This window comes from Crotalus tigris, unplaced genomic scaffold, assembly GCF_016545835.1.
Source record: "Crotalus tigris isolate CLP2741 ecotype Arizona unplaced genomic scaffold, ASM1654583v1 scf7180000018151.1857312, whole genome shotgun sequence".
Lineage (NCBI taxonomy): Eukaryota > Metazoa > Chordata > Lepidosauria > Squamata > Viperidae > Crotalus > Crotalus tigris.
Genome location: NW_024096849.1, coordinates 1,004,984 through 1,029,821, shown reverse-complemented (window position 1 = coordinate 1,029,821; position 24,838 = coordinate 1,004,984). Strand labels below are relative to the sequence as shown.

General features: G+C 38.8%; 2 protein-coding genes across 18 annotated transcripts in view; one reads left to right on the top strand and one right to left on the bottom strand.

Annotated features, from left to right (window-relative positions):
- GALNT11 (polypeptide N-acetylgalactosaminyltransferase 11) overlaps positions 1–2,279 on the top strand; it is a 31,283-nt gene extending 29,004 nt beyond the window's left edge. For all 5 annotated transcript variants that reach the window (XM_039348384.1, XM_039348389.1, XM_039348387.1 and 2 more), the window contains exon 12: positions 524–2,279. In XM_039348384.1, coding sequence (XP_039204318.1) covers positions 524–655 — 132 coding nt within the window. In that variant the 3' untranslated portion in view covers positions 656–2,279. The remainder of the gene's footprint in view (positions 1–523) is intronic.
- Positions 2,280–3,011: 732 nt separating this feature from the next.
- KMT2C (lysine methyltransferase 2C) overlaps positions 3,012–24,838 on the bottom strand; it is a 172,242-nt gene continuing 150,415 nt past the window's right edge. For 11 of the 13 annotated variants that reach the window (XM_039348376.1, XM_039348373.1, XM_039348372.1 and 8 more), the window contains 16 exons: positions 23,935–24,099; positions 21,069–21,210; positions 19,846–19,984; positions 18,135–18,313; positions 17,796–17,932; positions 16,484–16,736; positions 15,530–15,669; positions 13,969–14,076; positions 11,912–13,025; positions 10,862–10,998; positions 10,041–10,183; positions 9,605–9,773; positions 8,682–8,798; positions 7,948–8,021; positions 6,330–6,438; positions 3,012–4,738 (listed from right to left, as the gene is read on the bottom strand). In XM_039348376.1, the coding sequence (XP_039204310.1) occupies positions 4,646–4,738; positions 6,330–6,438; positions 7,948–8,021; positions 8,682–8,798; positions 9,605–9,773; positions 10,041–10,183; positions 10,862–10,998; positions 11,912–13,025; positions 13,969–14,076; positions 15,530–15,669; positions 16,484–16,736; positions 17,796–17,932; positions 18,135–18,313; positions 19,846–19,984; positions 21,069–21,210; positions 23,935–24,099 (3,219 nt within the window). In that variant the 3' untranslated portion in view covers positions 3,012–4,645. The remainder of the gene's footprint in view (positions 4,739–6,329; positions 6,439–7,947; positions 8,022–8,681; positions 8,799–9,604; positions 9,774–10,040; positions 10,184–10,861; positions 10,999–11,911; positions 13,026–13,968; positions 14,077–15,529; positions 15,670–16,483; positions 16,737–17,795; positions 17,933–18,134; positions 18,314–19,845; positions 19,985–21,068; positions 21,211–23,934; positions 24,100–24,838) is intronic. The other 2 variants (XM_039348377.1, XM_039348378.1) reach the window with 2 other exon arrangements.

Genomic DNA, 24,838 nt, shown 5'->3' with positions numbered 1-24,838 from the left:
TGAAGAATGAAAGTACTGTTAATCAAAACTGGCCTTTCAAGACCAAATGGGTAGGTTTACATGGGCATAGGGAAAAGCATGGAATATATGTCTCAGATAGTTTTTTTATGCTGACAGGATTATTTCAAAGTAATCTTTTTGATGAGCAGGTTATAGTTTATTAAGACTAATATGTGAAATTTATAGAGCCCTGGTAGTGCAGTGATTAGAATGCGGTATTGCAGGCTAACTCTGCCCGCAGCATAGTGTTGTATCCTGTGGGATTCAAGATTGACTCAGCTTCCATCCTAGATTGTTGGGGGCAATATTCAAATAACACATACATTGTAAGCTGTCCAGAGAGTGCTGTAAAGCACAATGGTGCAGTACATAAATCTAAGTTATTGCTGTTATTATTGCTATTAAAGGCAGAGCTGGCACAGGAGCCCCCCAAGTAACCCTATCAACTTGCCAAAAGGAATAACTTAGCTGCAAAAATAAGTTTGGAACCGTTTTATCTCACCTGCTTTGTTTCTCTCTGCAGAAAAACAATCGGCTGTATCAGGTATCTGTTGGGCAGTGCATGAAGGTGGTTGATCCACTTAATCTCAAAGGCTACGTCACCATGGCCATTTGCGATGGCTCTTCCCTTCAGCAGTGGCGCTTGGAGAACTGAGTGCTGCCTCAAGGAATGCCCACTTGCACAGGGACTCTTAGCTTAGTACACTATTTTCTAAGGCTGGCAATCCTTGCTGCTATTTCTAACCCTGAACACTTACAGGAAATTATTTTAATGGTTAAAATCACAATGGACGGCAATCTTTCAAGTGTGGAACAGAAGCGGGTGCATTTCTTGCCCCTTCTTTCTGCAGGAGTAGAAGTGCAATGACATTACTTGGAGTTCAACAGTATATGGAAGTACTCTGTGTCATAATTAGGACAATGTAATTTAATTAGTGGATGCATCTAATGAAGCTGGCCTAAATGGTCTGTCAGAAACCTACCGTGTTTTGCCAGTATTTCTTGCAGAATATTATGGTACTTTTTTCATTTGCATTTATGGCTGGAATTCTGGAAAAAAAAGTATGTTTTAGCTCTGCTTTTCTTGTAAATAATTTTATTAATTTTAGCCTACTTAAATGTCTCGTTTGTCATGTCCTGTAATATTTGAACCCGTTCAGGATGCCGTTTTGATGACTCCGAAGACCAAGTAGCACTTGCCTGCTTCAATGCAGCCCCCACCAAGGCTCCCATGTGTGCCAGGAAGCCCATAGGGTGACTGTGGGAGTTGTCTCAGAATTCCTCAGCTGGCATGTTGACGGGAATTCTGGGAGTTGAAGCGTAGACATCTTAAACTTGTTAAGGTTGAGAAATTCTGCATGAGAGGAGGAGGGGCAAAGGGCGGGTGGCATGACTTTTCTGTTCTTGTAAAGCAGTTTGGAATTACACAGTATAAAACAGCATTTTTAAAAAGTTTACAGATGGTCCTTGACGTGTGACTATAATAGAGACTGCCCATTATGGTTGTTACGTCGTAATAGTTGTAAAGCAATTTTATAACTTTTTTGCGGCAGTTGGTAAGCAAACCAGTGGTTCTCTACAGACACATTTTTGCTGAAAATTGGATGTAAATGTCAGTTTTTGGCAAAACCATCATAAAACATGGTCAATGATTGTGGGATGCTGCAGATGGCGGTAAATGGAGCCTTGTTGAAAAGTGCCCAAATTTTGGTGATGTGACTCTGGAGGAACCTCCATCAAAATTTGGAATCCAGGTCTTAAGTCCCCTTTTGGATCAGTTGTAACTTCAGATGGTTGATAAGTGGTGATTCTATGTTTAGGACTTACCTGTACATTGCTTGAGTTTTTACTATACTCAGTTCTACCCCCACTTGTTTGTGAAGAGGTAAAAAAAAAAACCAGATCTTTTTACATTTTAGAAGATATTGACACCCATAAGTATTTGTGAGAAGCTTGAATTTGATACTGTACTGAAAACTTTCATCGGGAATCCTGATCCTTAATTTATGGAGTGAAGGTTTAAGGCCCATATTAAAGATTGCAAATGGTAGTAGATTCTAGTTAAGGTTTTAGTATTCCTTTTTAAAACCAGGCAGCATATGAAGTATAGCTTAGAAAAATGTTTATGATTTATCTTTGCATTATCGTGGGGAGAGAACAAATATCCATTTTTATGTATGTTGTATTGCATTTTTATTATTAACACTAGGTGTTATTGACACTCATATTAGCAACTGTCCCTTTGGTCTCTAGTGTACATTAAATGCTTGAGAACCTTATGCCATTTATGATTTAACTTTTGTAACAGCACCTTTTATTTTAATTTAATGAAACCAGCCAGTCTGTGATAGAAAGCTCTTCCTAGTCCTCTGTTCATCAGGTTACCTAATTAAGTATGCAGAATCAGCTGTGCTCTATTCATATGACATAATCAAAGGCTTTGGGGGGGAGAGGGCTACGATCATCTTAAATAGGCTTTTAAAATTTTTAAATAAAGCAGGTTCTATAGCCAGTAAGGATGTCCAAAATGGGGGGGACTTAATTAGAACTACTAACATAACATATTAAATAATGTAAGTTTTGCTATGCATAAGACATACTCTGCGCAATTATGTTTTCTATACCTTTTTGTATATGCATCTGTTTTTGTAGAATTGGGATTTGGGTCATAGCATCGAGCTATATAAGGTATCATCCTGATGGCAAAAACAGCCTTTTCGGTGTGTCCCTGGAAATAACATTCAGGATGTGCTGCATCCTGACATAAAGGAAAATATTAAAGTATTTATAGATGTAAAATATTTTATTTGTAAATGCCGATTTTTCTAAATTTGTTTCCACAAATTTCAAAGCCCATAACACTCTGTATACTTCAAAAATTCATTTTTGCCAACATTAGATAACTATTATACAGAACAGAATAAAAACTTGTAAGACAAATACTGGTAGGATGTTGGAATATCGTACAAGAGAAGAAAAATATTCAAGAAACAAATTTCATACAGCTATTATCAAGAGAAAAATATATACAGTGATTTATTCTGTAAGATAAAAATACATCATGCCATGTACATTACAAGTTCAGAGCTGTATCACTGAATATACTACCAGTTTTACAGTCCACTTTAGCTGTGCACACAAAAAACTTCATTTTTTTAATATTTAGACTGTGAAGTGTCAGTACCAGAATTGAAAGTACAAAATAAAAAAGCTAACCTGGTTCAAAATGTTGATTAGGGTTCTACAAGCAAACACAAACAGTGTTTATTTTTTTTAAAGAAATGTAAACAAAAACAATTCATACAAACACATTTTAAATTACTTTTTTTCAAAATCCTATTGGCAGAGTCCTGCAGCTGAAAGCACAATTCCTATAATTTTTTTTCCTTGATTTTACTTTTCAAGAAGGCAGCTATTGACTTAAACTACACATTCCTAGTTTCATTACATAATTTTAGTGTAAGCTGAACAATTCATATAATCTCCACTATTTCTGTTGGAAAGAAAATCAGTGTTCAGCATCTAGTTTGGGTGGTTTTAGCAGTTATTCACAGTTATCACAAATTCTACACACAAAAAAAACCTGATTTAAGAAATAGGGATGTAACAATATAATACAAATAAAATAGATTAATCTAAATTTCCTCAAACATCTACAAAAAACACTGCTGTAATTTACATGCTCTCTAATCACTCTGAAGGGCTGTTTTAAAAAGTCAATACAGCATAACTGAGCCTGCTTTAAAGATTAAAAAAATAAAGTAAAATCTCTCTTAAAATGAGATTTTGGTTACCCACAACAATTGTAATGACATGTTTAATACATGAAATCATATTGTAACATCCCTATTAAGTTTAATAAGCACCCGAACTGCTGCAAGATCTGGTAGCATTTGGTCAACTCCTATTTTTTATACTGTACTTTTATACTCAAAATATTTACATTTTTGTACAAAGTAACAGGGTTTGTTAGTTCTGCAGGTAACAGCAGCAGCTTGGCTTCTAACTTTTCCTTTTAAAAATAGCTTCATTCACTTATTCAATAATAAATACAAAAAGTTTCTCTTATTTTACAGAAATCAAAACTACAATAAACTGACTCATGGAATCAAGTATTTTAAATGTATTTTAGTGCAAGTTATTTTTCCCTTAGCTCTATCCCTAAGGAAGTCATTTCAGTACATTCCTTGTTCAGTGGTGTCTACGTTTTTAATTTTTTTTTCCTGTTTTTAGAGGGCCTGCCCCTTTAATAAGTAAGGCGGTGGCCAGCACTTTGGATATCTCCCTTACCGCTGGTGATTTCAGTCTACATTCATTAGTGCCCCACTGCCCTTCAGCAGGTCAGCCACAGCTTCTCTGCCCGAATCTGATTTCTCTTTAGTGAAAAGAGATTTCTCTTTTAATGAAATCAAAAGTGCTGGACTGGTCTGGAGATAAGTTTCCTTTTTGGGTACCTGGAAGCCAGGCCTAACTCCATATTCTGCCAGCTGGCTTCTGGTGCTCACTTTACACTGGAGTAGAAGAGATAACTTGAGAGAAGTGATTGTTTTCATACACAAAACACATCCCCACCCTGCAAATGAACAGCATCAAAAATCACTTCTTCCTTGGGACACGCAGCCCTCAGAGGGAATAAGGAATGCATCTAGTTCATCCATTTTCGGCAGTTTACAGCCCCACAGTGACATGCAATCTTGTGCTGATCATCTTCAAAATCAAACTTGTAGTCGTAACACAGCTGAAATGAAAACGGCCAATTAGCTTTAATTATTATTTCAGAATTAAAAGAAGTGTGCATTTTCAACATTCTTATTGAACATCTGTATAAAAAATTAAAAGTACAAACCAGCTATTTTTATCCTGCCTTTTTATAAATATCCCATATTTAGCATATGGGATATCTAATAATCCTTTCTCTTTATTTTTCCAGAATAACAACCTTACGAGGTGGGCTGGGCTGAGAGATGGGGATTGTAATAGTGGCAAATATCTGTAGCTCAGGTGTCTTTTGAGGGTGAAGGTTCGTTCTCCAAGTTTGTGGGTTGGTTTCCAAACATTTTATTACCAGACTTAGGTAACCTCTTCAGCAGAGTTTAGGGGATGTCAGTGTCAGTGTTCTGTTTATAAGGTTTGGTGTGGTCAGTAGGTCTTCTAGGTCACTGACCACGCTACCACTCACCATGCTCATGAGTTCTTTGAAGCCTGGCACTCCACAACATTGACCTACAACCAGCCTACAAACCCCTCAGAATCTAAATTAACCGCACAGCCAACCAGAGACAGCACCGACCCTCAACCAACCCACGCAAGCCCCTCCAACCTGCACTTCACCTTCCAATGATCCTTGATGTAGCCTCATCACAAGACTCCCACTGATCACTCGTACCTGCCCATCACAAGACTCCCACTGATCACTCGTACCTGCCCATCACAAGACTCCCACTGATCACTCGTACCTGACCCATCATAAAACCCCCACCTGACACACCCACACCTGACCCATCATCACAAGACCTCCTGACCACACAAAGCCCTTATAAACAGAAGAACACTGACATCCCCTGAACTCTGCTGAAGAGGTTACCTAGTCTGGTAACGAAACATTCAGAAACCAATCCACAAGCTCGGAGAACGAATCTTCACCCTCATCAGAGAGGGACTAGCCCAAAGTCTCCCAGTTGGCTTTTATGCCTAAGGCAGGATTAGAACTCACCACATTTTTAGTCTGGAGTCTTAACCACTGGACCAAGCTGGTCTATAGACAGCACAGCCCTATAAGGGGCATCTTAACAACTCTCTTAAAAGACAAGAAGTCTCAAGGTAACCCTAGAATGTTGCTTTTAGGTCTGGAACTATTGGATATAATTCAGGTCCTTCCTTATTAATTCCTGGACAAAGTTTGCTTCTGAATTGTTTTTATCATATTATTTTATTAATATGTTATTTCAATCTCAGTTCATTGCCATAAAAGGGACATTCCCCCCCCCCCCAACAATACCTTTGGTCTGCATTTTAGCAAAGGGCAAATTGCTCCAGCTGCTAAAGGGTCTTATGCCAAAAAAAAATTCCCTCCAGATACTAAACATGCCAGCCTTCAATAGGGTGCATCCCAGGAAAAACAAAAAGGCATTTCTCATCTGTCAGATGGGAAACTGTTTCCCCTTAGATAGCATACTCTAAGGTTCTTACAGATCTTTACCTTTAGCCTAAAGAGCAGGACTCTTGTCTACCAGCCATCAATACCAAATATTTTATACTTTGCAAAAAGAAGCAGCAGAATATTCAGTATATGAATATATGTGTAGTGCCAAAAACCATATAAATCGTACCTCTTCCCCTTTCTGGATTCTCCGGCTAGAGCTAATTATGATTTTATGTCCCCGTTCAAAGGTTACCACCTCAGCCACACAGTTGGGTGCACAGGAATGGTTAATGTACCTATAAGGTAGGGGAGGGAAGAGAAGTGTAGATATTTTTATATATTGTAAAATAATTTTACTACATGATACTTTAAGCAACCAAAGATAAAATTATGTATTTAAAGTTAGGAAATGTGACAATAAGGCTGCAATAAAGTAGGAAGGTACTACTGGCGATAAAGACAATACCAAATAAGGCTGCTACTGGAAGAAGGTTTCAAGTAAAGGGTTTTTTTCAGAAGTACAAAGATCCTGGATGTCTTTTGCCCTTTTTGTCAGGAACCCAGGGTAGCATATACAGCACTCCTTCCTCCAATCTTTCCCACAATTTTCCCATGCAGATAATTGGCTGAGAGAATGCCTGACACAAAGGCACCCAGTGAGCTTCCAAGGTTGAATTTGACCCATTCTAATCTAACACTGGCTCATGATGGCTAAACCGTTAAAGACGCTGAGCTTGCCAGCTGGAGAACTGACAACCCGAGTTCAAGACCTGAGTTCAAGTGCAACAGGTTGAGTTCCCCTTTCTGCCCACCTAGCAGTTCGAAGGCATACAAATAAATGCGAGCAGATTAATTGGTACCACTTCGGTGGGAAGGTAACAGTGTTCCTGTTCTGACCCGGCTCCCCAAACACAACACACGCACCAATAAATCTCCAACATTCCTTTTATTCAGGAATGCCAGCAGTTTCACACAGCCGACGGTTAAAGTCTTTAGTTGCCTCCAAACAACGAAGCTCATTCACTTTTCCCCTGCAATGGTCTCCCAAAACCCAGAGTTAATCTTAATCTCTCACCATGTTTGTAGCAAGAGTCCTTCAGGCAAGCTGGCTCTTTTCTAACATAAGACACATGTACATGCTCAGAAGGCACTCTCACTCCCAGCACCACAGGATCTGAGGAAAACTCCAGCAAGTCAGGAGTTCCAACTAGAAGTGGCTGACCGGCAGGAAGACGAATAGTTGTCTGCCATACCTATTCATCCCCGCCCCTGCCTTTTATCCACAGCTGAGGGTGGGGCTCTGTTAGCAGCGGTGACTCTTCCACCCCGAAGACCAGCCCATAGCCTCTTGCTGTTCTCCCCAGCCTCCGTTGTGCCCATGCATCAATCCGTGGCCCCATGTGATTCTCCTCTCCAGAATCACTTGCCTCAAGGCATGGAGGTCTCAGTCTTTCCATCTGGGGACTGGCAGACAGCCCAGGCTCCGCCTCTGTCCCTGGCTGCGACAGCTCCATTCCTTTGTCCCCAATGGAGCTTTCAACTGGCCCTGATGCTAGGCCCGACACCCACTCCTATGCCTCCTCCTCTGAGACGGCTGCGGAGTCTCCGGCAGCAGACAGGCCACAACAGTTCCATGTGCCTTTGGCTTATAGCCATGCTGGCCACATGACCACAGAAAATGTCTTTGGACAATGCTCCCTTGCCCAAGAAATGGGGATGACCTTTACCCCCTAGAATCAGACATGACTGGACAGGGGAAACCTTTATCTTTAATCCAGCACTAGTTTCCTATAAGAACTACCCACCTTGCAGGACCTCCAGTCAATGTAGCATCAATGACATGATCGTTATCAATGCGGAACATGTATACTCCACGATTCTGCGGGGAGGAAATCAGAAAGGAGAAAAAAAAGGACTGAGCCAGTGTAACAATTATCAATATTCAAAGACATGATATGTAGCCATTCCTGAATTGTAGTTACAATCCAAAGACTATTAAAGCATCAGAAACTCTAATGTCTTTTCCCAAAACAGTAGCACTCTTGTTAGAATTTTGAGAATACAAACACCAAAAATGAAACTCCAAGGAAGGCTCAAACATAACTTAAGCATGGTCACACGTAGTCTCTACAACTGAAAGAATCAAATGTTGCTATGGTTGGTTCATAACAAATTTCCTTTATCTGAACACTTAAATACACACGCACACACATATACATACATACTCCACTGCTTCAAGTAATAGGTACAGAAACCATGATAGATAGATACAGACAGACAGATTGTGAGAGATATAGACTGACGGATGGATGGACGGACAGACGGAGAAGAGAGGGGGAGAGGGAGGGGGCACTTAGGATGATGTTATCAATAAAAATACAAATACTATTAAAATCTATATGAAAACCTGTATTTAAAATCCTGTAAAGTTGCAATTAGTGCCAAAGGCCTTAATGAAACCCATGGAGCTCTTATCCTCATTAGACCCTCCACGTCCCACAAAGCTTGAAACACAAATGCTTCTTGTCTTACGGAATACCTGAGATTCATAAAGCTTCTCCTTCCTGTTGGCTACTTCATTGCGGATGATGGTTCCAATATATTCAATTACCATAGTGTGCTTTTCAATGTCTCTAGCAGCATATAAACCCAGGCCCTGAAAAGACAGGAATGATTTGGTAACAAAGCACATCACTGGGCTCTTCTGCTGATTTAAATGGATCTCCAAATCTCAGCATGGCCACTTAAGATACTTTTAACAATCCTACAATTCTTTTCAAGTAGTGCTACAATGATTACAGGTAGTCCTTGACTTACGACAGTAATTGAACCTGGAATTATGGTTATACGTTGTGGCAGGTCACCACACAACTGTGCCAATTTTATGACATTTTGTGGCTGTCATTAAAAGAATGCCAAAGTCATAAGTGAGTGCCACAGCAAACCCATTGCACTCAAGGGGTGGGGTTTTTTCGCAGAAACAAGAAGTAAATGGTGGCTTATGAGAAAATAAATTAAACAGTGCTCCCTATTGACAGTGGGATGGTGCAAATGGCTGTCAATACCAAGGGCATGAAACGTGATCATGAGGGAGGGGGAACACAAGCCATCAGAACTTTGGAACCAGGACATAAATAGCTACAGGAAGGTCCTTCATAAATTCAAGTGGTTTGCTAAATGACCGGTCCTAAGTGGAGGACTACCGGTACTGAGAGAAAAGTCCCACTATGTTCAGTGGAGATTAATCAATGGAGCTGTTCAAGTAGGCAGCACACAGAGGCTAGTAATAAATAAACATAAACAAAGAGTGGGATTCAATGAAGGATAAATTAGCATGAATATGTAAATGAAATGAATATATAATAAATATAACATATGCTTATTAAATAAGTGTTATTTTTAAATACATCTAGTTATTTTCAACACAAAAATATAGTTAATACTTTCCTGGTCCAAACTGACCTGAATACGCGACCGTGCCAAATAGACATTGGACTTCCATTCGGTCTTCATTTTCCGATACTGAGAAGACTTCGAATGGACAAACTGTTTACTGTAAGGTGCATTTAGTTCTCCTGTAACTGTGCTCTGAAATGACTTTGAAGTGCTGGTGCTATTCAAGGTATGAGGCCTGTACCAAAGGGTCACAGAACAGAAGAAACAGAGAAGGAAAACTGAAGATCTCTCTGAAAGTTGTAACGTTTTGAATAATAAAAGAGCTCCTAGGTAAACAGACATTCAAAGCCACCTAGCAGAGACACTAAAGCAGCAGCCCCAACTTGGACAGGCCACATACACAGCCAAAGACAGCAGGGTTTGTAAGCAGCACACAGAAGCACAGGTATCCTACGTAGCCTATAAACCCTGGGCTGTACTATGTGAATTTAAAAGAAAATACCTTAACACAAACCTCTTGACATGGCTGCTCATTTTGGGCTCAGAACGAGCGCAGCCAGTGGGGTTGATGGCGAGAGGCAGCTCCATGAGGGGGTTTCGGCCATAACGGAAGGTGTAACGCTCACAGGCCTCAACCCCAGGGAGCTGAAACACAAAGAAATCCAGGTCAGTGAAACTGCAGAAGAGCCAAAGGAACAACTCTTGATACAAGAAAACAATCTTCTTCACAGTGATGAAAGAAGTACAAAGTGTGCTTTAAACCGATTCCTGTTTTTCTTGTATTTTCTTTAAGAATATAGAAGCACAAACAGGTAGCACCAAAACCAATTCTGATTTTTCTTCACCGGTTTACAGATTTCAGCTATAATGCAGAAGGAAGGAGTTTACTTCAGGTTAAAATGTTCCCGGGATGAGAAATATTTTAGGGCCGGTACATTCGGTGCTACTGGAGATTGTGAGAAGTATTATTTGTTTATTAAATATATATGCCATCATTGCTGAGCAACTCTGGCAGTTGGAAACTACACAGTTGGATTTATTTACATTCCCACTGCCACCACACCACCAACCAGGGAAAGCTCTGATTTATTTCCACGGGATAGAAAGAAAGAGTGTGTGTGTGTGTATATGTCTGTGTATCTTGTCTCTCTACATTTATTTGTTCTAAGAATGAATTTCAGCTCTCGTTAAATTCTGCTGTTCCAACTATAGCACTCTTCTCTAATGCATCCTATAAAAAAATTGCCACAAATGCCAAATTCTGATTATTACTAAGCAGGAATTGATGAAAATTTAGTCTGGCACCACTGTTCAAAGACTCACTGATTCAGCTATTCTAGCCACTGCAGAGACAGTCAGGCCAAAAAGATCTTCGCCCTTTAGATATGCAGGGAATAGCTGGAGCATTTCGGAGGTTTTCCGTATAGATGCGACAGGCTCTAGGATTTTATCCCAAACATCTGTATAGGGAAAAATACAATAAGCAATGGAAACAGAGAAAGAGAGCTTAATGCTCTGCTCAATTTATTACCCTATTAGGACATTGTTTACAGTTAGGGTAGGAAATCTATTATTAGAATTAGAGGTTCACCAAACTAGATTTTATATCTGCTTTGGACATAATTCTGGAATAGTGTAAAATACAGATGATTATATGCCTCCCCAAGCAGGTTTTAAAAGTGTGGTTATTTCCGCAAGAAAGGCTATATTCATTGTATTATTTATTTTGGTCAGATGTTCCAAATTAGAATGCGATCACAAGTGACAATGATAATTAACATTTTTCTAAAGCTATCATAGGAAATAGCCTTACATATTATTGGGATGAATTCTTCAATAATCTTACTTTCCAGGTTTAGGTACATTCCTAAGCTAGTATTAAATCAAGATCAGAATTCTCAAGCAAGCAATCTTCTCCTGGCTAGGTGGACAGTTCATGTTTTCTTAAAGGATCGAATGGGAACATTCCAAAGCAAAATAATCAAACCCTGGTGATGTGATTTCAGGCTGGTCTTGCTATCAGCTTCCAAAGTAAAACAGAAAATGCCACATGACTACAAACAGGTATAGTAATGTGAAAAAGAAAACACACCCATTTTGAGTTCTATGGTTTTATGCATCAGGACATTTTAAAAAATTATCTGGTCCTTAGCTATTCTTAAAATTAGGTAAATACAACCTCAGAGGAACAACAGCACATGACATATGACACCTTGTTTTGGCTTTCTTTTTGTAAAATAAAAAGATAGTCTAGAAAGACTATCTCAGAAATAGGCGAGCTGCTTTTCTCTGGGCATTATAGACATCAACGCCCATCAATTCAACCAGGTCACCCTGGCATAGCTCAGCAAGGATTCCCAGGTTTTAGTTTACCTTCTGGAGTCAGGCCAGTCAGAACCATGTCTTCATGTCCTTGCTCAATCACCCTGATCACAAACAAGGGGAAGCCATCCTTCTCTTCAATGGAACACAGGTAGCGGCAGCGGCGGTTGGTGTATCGTATGCTCCAATACAACCGGCTGGCCTCAAACCCCACTGGGTAGAGCACCTTTGAAGAGTGAAAGGCAACCATCTGGTGGGGCAGCAACTGACCGATGCTGTGGAAGATCAGGCTCCCTACCCGGAAGGTGTGCTCACGGTCTCCCCTCTGTACAATGCTAGCAATCTGTCGGACTTCGTCCCGCTGAACGTAGACTCGCCTGAAGACTGCAAAATAATTGAGTTCTTGCTCATGAGCACCCTTCGGTTTGTGCATTGGGCAAAGCATAGTTTTGTCTTTGAAAAACATGCATTGTGCTTTAATGGCACAGGTGAAGTGATAAATATTGGTGCATCTTAACCTGTGGCAGCCACTGGTAGCACCCATTTTGTGGCAGAACATGCATTTCATTTGCAAGCCTCTTCGCAGAGCTAGCTCGACATTGATTAAGGCACCAGCTTGTGTCTCATAGACCTCAGTAGACCAAAGAGCACAGTTCAAATGAACCCAGAGGTCTAAATCCAGATTCAGAAGCCTGGCTGGTCCATCAGTTAGCCCATCTCCCTCTTCATGGCACAAGCAGCATTTTCGGTAGTCTTTCAGGACAGGATCAGGTTTAAGGGTTGTGCCCAGTTTCTTGAAAAGGTCATCTATCTCCTCTTCACAAGGTTTGAACATTCCTTTAGGAATCACAATCTGTATATTCCATTTTTTCCATTTCATTCCTTTCCATCTCTTGTTTACTGGTCGACAGTCATCAAGGCTATTGGGAACGGTTCTTAAGCGGGGTTTCAATTTCACAGTTACCTTAAGTTCTTCTGGTTTGAGCTCCACTTTGGCTGCTTCGAAGGCAGGAGGAAAAGTAATAAGGGGTGATGAGGGGGGAGAATTTTTTTCCTGCAGTTGAGGGAGGCAGTGAACGTCAAATGTAGAGATGTTTGTACTGTACTGATGGAAACCTTTTGGAGGTTCTTTCATTGGAAATTGCATTTCAGGAGGGACGGATTCCTGAGAAATAATCAAAGCAGCAGATGAAGAGAGATTCACAGCAAAAGTTATGTGCATGCATTATTGGAACTAGATCACAGTCTTGTATCAAGTAACAATAGTTTGCATGGTTTTAATAATCACTTTGCAAGGCTGGCTGATTTTAAAAATTCAGAGCTGAGAGTATTAAAATAATGTTTGTAAATAGCTTCTTAATCAAAAGGATCTCGGTTTTGAAATTACACATAAAATCGTGATATAAAACATAAGCTTGTACCCCTATTTATCATTGTAAATTGGGATTTCAATTTATCCTGGACCAGGTTCAGAAAATGCAAAAGATATATGGATGGTTATGTATCACATTATATTCTTTCTTTGCCATGTACAGTCCAATCTACTGAAGATGTGAACTACTATTAGCATCAGCAGCATCTATTTTATTCGTAGAGGCAAATCTGAGTGTTCTTATTAAACACTGTGTGTGAGGTGGTAATCTGAAGTAATTTAATTTATTTATAATTTTAAACCCACTTTTATTGTTTAAATGAAATTCCGGTGTACCAGTTATATTTTCCCATTAGTGTGATAGATCCCAACATCAACTGAAAAATCTTGTAAGGTATAAGTGAGGAGCTCTGAGATTTACAGGTAAGTGTTTGAAGAGTTTTACTTTATATAAAATCTAGAATATAGTTAAAATAATTATATCCTAAAGAGTCCACATTTTCCCTTCAAAATTGATTTATATATAATTTGTTTTCACATTTAAGACACCTTAAAACATATATACAGGTACTATGTGAAAAAAGGTGAATTTTCATTGCAGATTAAAGCAAAAAGTGGAAAACCAATTAAATATATTTGTTGTTAAACAAACTGCATTGCTCTTGAACTTCTAAATAATTTTTATTAAAATGTTATATTAAAGCAGTGTCATTTCAAGTATGTGGTAAGTATTTACCTTGCTTTCTGAAATTTTTGCTTGCATGGATGCTGAATAAAGAACTAAGCAATTGTTACTACAGAAGACAATGTCTTTGTCCATTCTCTCAGACTTTTCTTTGGAATCCTAAAACAAAATAAAATGAGAGAAACATCAAGCTCTTCGTTATCTGTAGGAAGCTTATATTAAGAGATGGTTTTATTTGAGAAATTTCTTTTATGTTGGACTAGACAAATATTCAGCACTATTATTCTTAAGGATTTCGCTAATAACATACATTTATAACAAATAAACTTTGCTCTCCAACATACAGAATAATTAAATGTATTAATAAAAAAGAAATAAAATGTTGCTTTATGATTACATGCTTAACTGGTTGTTAACTAATGGTAAACATAATCTCAGGCCAAATAAAAATTAATAGTAAGAAACTGAAGACATGCCAATTATTTTGGAATATTCTGGTATTTATACTGAGAATACATAAAAATATTTCTATTTTTATGCCACTTAAATGGCAGAAACATAATCCAGATTAAAGGAAAATAAATAACAGTGCTGTATAATTCATTCCTGTACTATCTGAGACCATTTACTAGTAAAGGAACAAATTTTTACATTAAATAAAGTAAAACAGGCAGCAACAGTCATTTTCTCAATCTTGGCATTTTAAGATGCTTGGACTTTCACTCCCTGAATTCCCCATCCAGCATGTCTGAAAAAGAGTTCTAACACTTCAGGTGTGCAAAACTTTCTGAGCTCAAAATAGACATTCTCATCATTCTGTACTTGATCAAAAGGACGGCATTATCTTGAACAATCTGAAAAGTATTTTGAGCCCTGAAACATTCTTTTGTTTCATGGATTGTGACTGAGCTGTTTTTTCCCCCTTCCCCTTCCAAAATAAGTACTAATAAATGTAGCTGTGCCTCATCATGTTTTTATTGCTACTGCCTTAAAACAGGTAAAGTAACACTGTGTTAGAACCCTGGTTATAGCAATACTTTTATTAAAAGTGCATAATTTCAATTAGAGGTCACGTTGATGGACTACGTAGTGCCTTATTTTGCAAATGTATAGCTTATAATACAGACAGAAGAAGGTGGGTACACAAAAAACAACAAGACTTTCTTCCTATAAGTTCTTGAAATTTTTTTTGAAAATAATCCTCTTAGTCAATATCAACGCAAATTGGTCAGTGGGTAGTAATTAGCATAGCCTCCCCCTGCACCTGGTTTTATGGCCTTGGATTAAAAAACAAGGAGCTTGCTTTGACTATATATATATATATATATACATTGCTTACTGGTGTACACCGCTTAGAGAGTGCTTGCACTTAAAGCGGTATATAAGTCTCATAAATAAATAAATAAATAAATATTTTTTGTGCTGTATCCCTGGAATATTTAATACATTTCAAGTTTTATTCAGGTAGAATAGGCAGCATTCAACTGATTTCAAATTTTATCCACTGAACATACACAGCAAGTCAACAAGAAATGGAATACTCCCAACCCTCTTGTACCTTTAATACAATAAGGAAAAACACCATTAAAAATGGAGATCATTACAGATATACCTGTTTCAGGAAATGCAGTTCTTTGAAAGGTTTTCGTACTCCACTGCCCAGTACTACCACTTTACAATGAGAACACCACTGTGACCTTAATGTCGAGCCATCGGTAATAATTGGACTTTGTGCTTTATATCCTGCCAAAACTGAAGGTGGGAAGAATACAGATTCTTTTAACGTGTGCATCAATCTATTTTAAGTATTCTTATCCCTACACATGCCTGCTCCATTACCACTAATTAATTTAATTTATATGCTACCCATCTCACTATCAAGAGACTCTGGGCAACTCAAAATGTTATAAATAATTATATAAAACAGTTAAAACATCAAAAGATTAAAACATTGGACAGCAAAGTTAAAACATTAAGTTAACACAAAGTAAATAAAGCAACCAATGCACATACGGGGTGGAGGTGGGATCCTCCATTGGTCTACTAACCAGGTCCTAAATGAGATGCTTTATCAGGTGAGATGCCCTATCAGGGTGCCGAGCTAGTGGACAGAACTAGGTCTTCAGACCCTTTTAGAAGGCTAAAGGGGAGGGGGGCACATTTCACCTCAAGAGGAATAATGTTCCAAAGGGCAGGCACCATGGGAGAAAGTGGTCAGAGGCCACTCTTTTCAGTGATGTTGTAACTTCTAAGCAAAAGTTGTAAGTTGAGGACTACTTACCTATGCATTGTCCTTCTTGGTGTTCATTTTTTTCAGTACCTTCTGTAACAGTTTGGAACTAATCATGATTAATGACTGATATCAGATTAGTTGCCTTGGAAGCAGAATAACAACCAATCCTGCAAATCTTTTATCAGAATTCAATTTATATTACTGACAAAAATAAAGAAATATAATAAAGGGAACTTATTTACTCTTTATCTTGAAATCCTTTTTTTAAAATCTTCAATGCTGGGTTTAACTTTATTTATTAATAAAATATTAACAGGTCACAGACTGACTCACCATTTCCGCTTGATAAAAATGGGGCATTGTGTGGCTTGAGTCCATAAGGCCCTGTTAATCCAGGAGGGCCGACAGTTCCTGACTGAGGACCATGAAATAGTACATGTTGCCTGTACTCAAATGCTGGATTTGTTCTGTGTGGATTCATTATTCCGATAGATGACGGAACATCAGAGGCAGTGCTAATTTCATAGCTGTTTGGAATTCTGACATGTAGAAGATTGGAAAATGCAGCCACTACACTACCAATATTCTAGAGTGGAGAAAAATAAGTGTATGGTTTCTTTGTTGTTAATAAGATACGCATAGTCCTCACTTATCACCTGTAATTGGGACTAGGAACTTCATCCCTTAGCAAGGTGGTCATAAGGCGCACTGTCACATGACCACCCCAGCTTACAAAGGACATTCTGGCAGTCCTAATTACCACTGTTGCGTTGCAACATCCCATGATCACCATTTGCAACATCCTGTGGTTTCCTTCTTGACTTTATCAGAAGGTGTCAATGAAGGTCATAAATAATCGTGTGACTGTGGGGACTCTACAGCTGCCATAACAATAATTTGTCGTAAATTGGATAGAATTAAAAAAAATCCTCCCACAATTCCAAATTAAAGAATTGTGAGCAAACTCAGCTGAAAGGCAACAGAAGAATCAGCACTCCCATATACTGACAAGTGATTAAGAATCAGAAAAAAGATTAGGAATAAATGGGCAGTTTTAACACATAACATATACAAAAAGCTTTTCAAGACATCAGAGTTAGGGCTGGGGCTTTTCAATTTGGTTATAAATGATCAGGGGTTTAGCTAAGTAATAAGCAGCCATCTTTGCTGATCATACCAAATTGTTGAGAGCAGTAAAATCAAACTGGTTACATAGGTAACAAATTGGCAAATGCAATTAAAGGACAAGAATGTATAAAATAATAGATTTTAGTCCACAAAATCCTAACTTTAAATTAATGGGATCTGAACTGATCAGTTGACTATATGAAGAAAGGGATTTTAAAGTGCCAGTGGATAGCTTGAATTAAAACCCAATAAAAGAAACGAATTACAAAATTGGAATTATTAGGAATTGGAAATCGAATGGCCAATAGAATAATGTTCTTATCCAGCATATAGCAAAACTATTGAGTTAAGCCTTTATGACCCTGTTATATACAATTCACTGAAACCATACTGAAATTGCATAGTAGCGTTTACTACAACAATTGGCTGCAGTAGAAATAAAAATAACAACCAAGATATCAGTAGCATACTGAGGACTGCACCCAACATTGTCCACCTAGAGGTGTGGTATCTTTACCTCTGCAGCTGTAGGATGCAAAGTAATGGCAATGGACACAAGCCCGGATTCTGTGTTATTTGGGGCAAGTCCAAGCTGAGAACTGAAGAAAGTTGAACAAGGCTCCATTTTGATGAAATTTTGCTTTGCTTCTGAACCTTAGAGAAAAAATTAAAGTCACATTGGAATGTCGTTAGACTGCACTGTTTCCTAACCTCAGCAACTTTTAAGATGTGTGGACTTCAACTCCCAGAATCCCTCAGACAGCCATGCTAGCTAGAGAATTCTGAAGTCTACTCATCTCACCACTGGGTTAGAGAATATCAATACATATTTGTTCAGAATAAATGTTGGCTTTACCCTTTCCAGTACTGGATGGTAGAATTGGAATGACAGGAGATGGAACGGACTGTGGCATCTCTTCTTTTACTGCTGACAGATCTGGATACCTACTTATTTCCATGCCCATGACACTCTCAGGAGAAGAAGAAGGAACAAAGCTATCTGGAGATTCCCTATCATCACAAGGATCCTGAATCCTAAGACACACACAGCAAAACCAGGACATTTGTCAGAATGGTTCACATATATGAAGAGCAAACATGTGATTCAGGAACGTGACAGCAAAGGGAAGGCGCTTTCCATTTTTTTCAAAATCAAATTTGTTAGGTCTTTTTTTACAGCCAAAGTATGCTAACCGTGTAAAGAAGTGTGATGTAAAAAAACCCCTACAATAAATGTACCTATTGATAAGCACACTCAATTTCTTCAGCTGTTCGTTCCATTTTTTAATTCTCCAAAGATTCTACAATCCTGTGCTTACAAGTAATTTATGTGGAAAATAAAATAAAGAGCATTTCAAGAATAAGATCTCACTCTCTTCCTACACAAGCTATTATCTCCCTGATATTTATTTATTAAGAAATATTTTTAACTCTCAGACTCAGTTACTTGACTAGACCAGGAGTCTCCAACCCCCAGGCCACAGACCACTACCGGACTGCGGCCTGTTCGAAACTGGGCTGCAGGAGTCATTAGCAAGCGCATGTGCATGAAACTCCACTCGTGTGAGTGGAAGACACGTGTGCTTGTGCATGAAGCCCCACTGGCATGAGCAGAGGGCGCTTTTGCTCATATGCAAAGCTTCATTTATGCAAATGGAGCTTCATGTACTATAATAATAATAATAATAATAATAATAATAATAATAATAATAATAATAATAATAATAATAATAAAGTTGGAAGGGACCTTGGAGGTCATCAAGTCCAACTCCCTGCTCAGGCAGGAAATCCTATACCATTTTGGACAAATGTGCTAGTGCCCTCCACTCACATGAATGAAGTGTCACCCATGAGCACAAGCGCCCTCCACTCAAGTGTTCTCCACTCACGTGCGAGTTCAAGTGCCTGCCACTTCCGCAAATGGAGCTCAGCACATTAGCACTCTCCACTTGCAAGTGTGGAAAGCCTGCATGTGAGCAGAAGCACCCGCCACTCAAATGCCTTCTGCTCGTATGAATGGAGCTTTGCACACAAGCACAAATGCCTGCTATTTGCGAGAGTTGACCTCCGTGTGCGAGAATAGCGCCCTCCACTTGCACCTGAAGCTGCATGCACCCACCACTCTCATAATTAGAGCAGTTTGTTTGCCTGCGCCTGCCACTCACGTCCCCCACTGGACCAGGCTGCCAACCTAGAAATTTGCATTTTTCTTTTTCAGCAAATAAAGTTTGTTCAGTGACAGAAAAGAGTTCTAACTTTCATTTTTATGGGAGAAACAGATCACAACTGAAAACCAATTTGAAAGCTGGAAACTACATTACATGGACAAACTATAAAATAATAGGCTGAAGTAGACCAAAGCCCTTGAAAATTCCTAGCTTGTGTTGTAGATGGGGTAGCTTGCTGAGACATAAATTACAGATATTCCTTTGATTTATACATCAAAGAACTTAATAGCAAAAACATCATTATGGGAGAGCAAATTCTGCTCAGTATCAAAACACATGAGCAATAGTAAGCATAATATAATGTAAGCATACTATAATGCTTTAAAAAAAAACACCTACCTGAGCTCTTCATGATTGTTATGAGGCGGGGTTGGAAGAGAAGCAGGGACATCCACACTCTTAGGACCCTGCATTATGGCCCTGGCTAACAAATCGTCCTGTGGCCTGAAAGGCAGCTGAAACTGCGTTGGACCTAAAGCTTTGGCAACAGAAAGGATGCACAGATTAAACAAATGATTTTAAACATTTATCTGATTGGACTGGATTAATGAATGCTTACATGCATCTCTGAAGAGCCAGATAATGTTTTGCTAACATTTAGTAACATCCAGCATATTCTATGTGTAGGCCATTCCAGACTCAATTTGGAATAGGTCATACTTGGACCAAAATATGTTTCTTTTGCCTGAATTTGAACATGTGTTTGGAACAGGCATAGGGGTTCCATAGAGGTAGAAAACAGGAGGGAAAAAGTAAAGACAGCAATGATGGTGAAAGGTGAAGCAAGGAAGATGCTCGAGGCAACTGAGGGGAAGGGCAAGCAAGTCTGGGCCAGTTTGGATTATTTATATTTATTTCTTTAATATCCACTTTTTATTATTTTTATAAACAATTCAAGGCAGTGCACACACCTAATACTCCCTCCTCCTTCTATTTTCCCCACAACAAAAACCTTGTGAGGTGGATTGGGCTGAGAGAGAGTGACTGGCTCAAAATCATCCAGTCGGCTTTCATGCCTAAAGCGGGACTAGCACTCAGTCTCCTGATTTCTAGCCTGGACTGTGCTGGGTCCGAATTTAATTAGGGATATTGCACTAAAGGAAAGGGAAGTGAAGCTGATCAGTGGGAGCCTGGAGCAGAGGAAAAGGGCAGAGAAGAATGAGATACATCGTCCTATTTGACTTGCAAGACCCATGAAGAATCTTGCTTGGTTGAAACCTACAAGAATCAAAATAAGAACATCTTGGGGAAAAATAGCTCATAGTTTCCTCATTTTCCCTTAACCATAGTTTGCCCAGGAAATAAGAAAACCAAAGCTGGGAGATTTTCCATGATTGAGTCCATATTTATGAAATAGCTTTCCCCCTTGGAAGACAGATTAGCCCTGACTTTTTTGGCTTCCAAGGTGGAGGTCTTCCATTTTTTTAATTAGTTGAGAGAATTTAACAGCTATATTATTATACATCTCCGATTTTATTGATTATTGTCATTAAGTCATTATTGACCTTTAGCAACCACATAGGCAGACTTTCTACGTAGTGATGTGACAGCAAACATCTTACCATCAGGTCCTCCCATTATTCCAGCTTTGGTAGCAAGTTCTTCAGTTGTTGCAAATCCATTTACAATTTTTTGGCAAGTCACAGGTGGAGGTGTAGGAGGAAGGGATGCTGGAGGTGTGGGTGGGTTACTGAGATTATTTTGCTGCATGAGAGAAGATATTTTCAATTAATTTTCCAAAGGATTGTTGGGTAAACAAACATATTTAATAATAAAACTAACTACGAAGTAGCAATCAAAATGCATACATATTAACATAGTTCAGGCTGAACACCAAGCTATAGTTTCAGTACTATGATATGCAAATAAGGTAACAGGGCTTTCATGTTCTTATTTCCACTCTGTAACTAGTAACTATTAATAGTTATTAGAATAGTAAAGTAATTATTTTTTGAGTTTTCTATTACACCAAAGTTTACAATTACTTGCCAAACATATAAATTATGACTAGCACTAGTTGTAGGACAAATACAAATCATAATTTCCATGTTCTGTTTGCCATTCTGCATCAGGTAATCAAGAGCATATATCAAGAAAGGAAAGAAATTGATCATACTGTTTTTGTTTGAGAACTGGCTCCCCAGTTCTTACTGAGAATGAGGGATGAAAGCATCTTGTTCAAGAGCAGATTTTAAGGTAATCTTTTGCTAACAGTGGGGCACTGGTGAAAGTGAAGCTTTGTGCCAGTGAGTTAATAGGCATATATCAAAAACCACTATTTTAAAAACTAACCTAGAACTAGAATGGGAGATATTGAGTTGCTTAAAGTTTTCTCATTTGCCTTTTAGTACAATTCTATTTTGCTGGTTTTTACCCCCTCTGTTGATGTGGCTTTTTTTTTGTTAGTTTTCCCAGAAAAGATGTATTTAATGAACAAAACACCTATATTTAAATGTGGGTTTAAAGTAACACTCCCTCACATTGGTTGATTCTTATATTAATGGCATAAACTCTACAGAAAAGCATGCAAAAGCAAAGTAAAAGCCTCCTTAGAACAAGGAGTGTATTCTATCTGCAATAGTCAATTCTGTTCCCAGCAGGAGACGTTCAGGCAATGCTGCCATCTTTATTTTTTAGTTATGGATTTCATATCCTATCATTGAGTTAAATGGCTTTGACATCTCTAAAAGCAATATGTAAATTAACCAGTAACAAATAGAAGAATAAAAATAACAGTTGTCAAGGGAACAAGAGTAACATCAACTTCAGATATTTCAAAAAACTCCTTGAAGACTAGAGTGGCTTCGCTGGTTTCTGAAAGGGGCACGACAATAGATTCTGGGAAAAATCTCCTGGTCACCAATTACCACTTGCTGACCTCCAAAAGGAGACACTGTTACGGAAGGGCCTCTTGATGGCCTCTTAAATCTGCGCCAAACAGTCCTTTATTTTATTTATTTAGAAAATTTATATTGCTGCCTACTAAAGGCAGCTTACACAGATATAAAAACACCATATAAAAGGAATAAAAATAAGAAAAATAATAAAATAACCCACACACACACACATACACTGTCGACAACACACATTCAAACTAGCCATTAAATGGGCTCCATCCCGCTCTGGGTTCTGTCTGCTTCAACGCCTTCTGAAAGAGTCTTGAGTGGTGGGGGCAGTGTAATCTCTGTGGGGTTGATGTTCCAGAGAGAGGGAACCACCATGGAGAAGGCCATTTTTCTGGGTCTCACCAGATGTACCTCCTTGGGGGATGGGACCAGCAACATTCCTTGCCTCCCTGGTCTAGTGGGTCAGGTAGATGTGACCGGCAAGAGAGGGTCCCTCAGATAACCTGGTCCCAAGCCATGAAGGGATTTAAAGGTGGCAACCAGCTCCTTGAATTGTACCCGGAAGCAAACTGGCAACCAATGCAGCTCCCACAGGAGAGATGACACATGTGCTGCTACATTTTGCACATACTGGAGCTTCTGGATGCTCTTCAGGGGCAGCCCCATATAGAGCTCATTGCAATAGTCAAGACAGGAGGTGACTAAGGCATGAATGACCGTGAGTAGGGATTGTTGGTCCAGGAAAGGGCGTAACTGGCGCACAGCCTGCAGTTGTGCAAAAGCCCTCCTGGCCACAACTGTCACCAGCACTTTGAGCAGGAGTCACGAATCCAGTAGACCGCCCCAGATTACACACAGGGTCTGTTTGGGGCAGTGCCACTCCATCCAAGACCAAAGGTGACAATTCTCCATTGGCCAAAGAACCCCAACCCAGAGCCACTCTGTCTTGTCAGGGTTCAGTTTCAACACATTGCTCCTCATCCAGTTGCTAACAGCCTCCAGGCACAGCAAGAGGGCGGTAGAAGTCACAGCATCGCTTAACTCACCATTTTGTAGTTTTTTGCTTTCCTTTGACAGTAATCCAAAGTGGGTTTGTTAATATATGGAAAGTAGGATTATAACTTTAATATGTTTTTGAAACATATTAATAGATTATTGTTAAATATAGGCTTTATTTTTTTGCTTTTTCCTAATGTTTTCCTGCAGGTGCAGGGCACACTTTTTCTGGATCAATCAAGTATTGATGCAAAACTGACCAAACAGCTTGTTGTTGGACCCTGACATTGTAGGCTGAGAGAAAATGAGTGGCTCAAACTCACAGATGGCATTTATGTCTAAAAATGGGACTAGAACTCACAGTCTCCTGGTGGGTGATTGATCTAAAGTCACCCAGCCAGCTTTCATGCCTAAAATAGGACTAGCATTCATAATCTCTTGATTTCTAGCCTGGTGCTTTAACTACTAGAGCAAACTGGCCATAATTTTTCAGTTAGGGTCTCAAGAAATCCTGAAGTATATAAAATAATGAATCCCACTTTTATTTCTTATAAAATTTTGAGAATTGCATAGAAAAATAATACACCTTGTAGATTAGCTGAGAATAGTAATCAGATACCCCATCAAGCGTAGCACTACCGAAAGCTCCCACAAGCCGACTTTCACTACTCTGATGGCTGCTACCATACGGAAGAAAGTGGGTGAAGCTCACTCCAATCATTGGCTCCATTAAAGGCAGCAAGGAGAGTTGCTGGAGGAAAGATGCATAATTATGATTATTGTTCTTGTAAGCTGATCACAATTGATAAAATTACACTAAGAAGATTGCTACTTTTAAAAGCTTAAGCAATCCAGATACAAGCATTTCAAAATTTCCTTACACTAAGCAAAATCTACCAATATTGCACATCCTAACTTTTATACATTGTTCTTAAAAAATAAATAATTTTGCCAGGCATAAGGACTCCCAAGTGCAGCAACTGTTGGAGAAGCTTTAGTCTTAAAACTGTATTTTCAAGATACAAAAAATTGTTCACAATGAAAATGCATCTAATAAAAATTCTTTCATCATCATCATCATCATAATACTCATACTCATCATCATCATCATCATATCAAGACTGATCTCCAGATTGCAGTTTTGTTCTAAACTGTCAAGAGTTTCATAGCTGCTAATTTAAAAAAAAATTAAGCAATAACAAAATGTTGTTTTTAATCTTTTCTCCCAACAAACGTTTCCTTCACCAATATAGCCTTTATTCCATTCCTTCTTTGTGTCATATCTCTCAGCAGCAAGGACTTTTATTACAACAGTGATAGAGTGCACCACTTGGAAAAAATGATGGGCCAGGATAGGAGCAGATCATCCTGAAGAAGTTCTATTTCTATGTCGATGGAGATTCTCGGTCATCCAGGTCATGGTTGTCGCAAAGGTGCTTTTTCAAGAGGCAACCGGACTTTCTTTGTTTTTACCTGAAGACATTTCATTT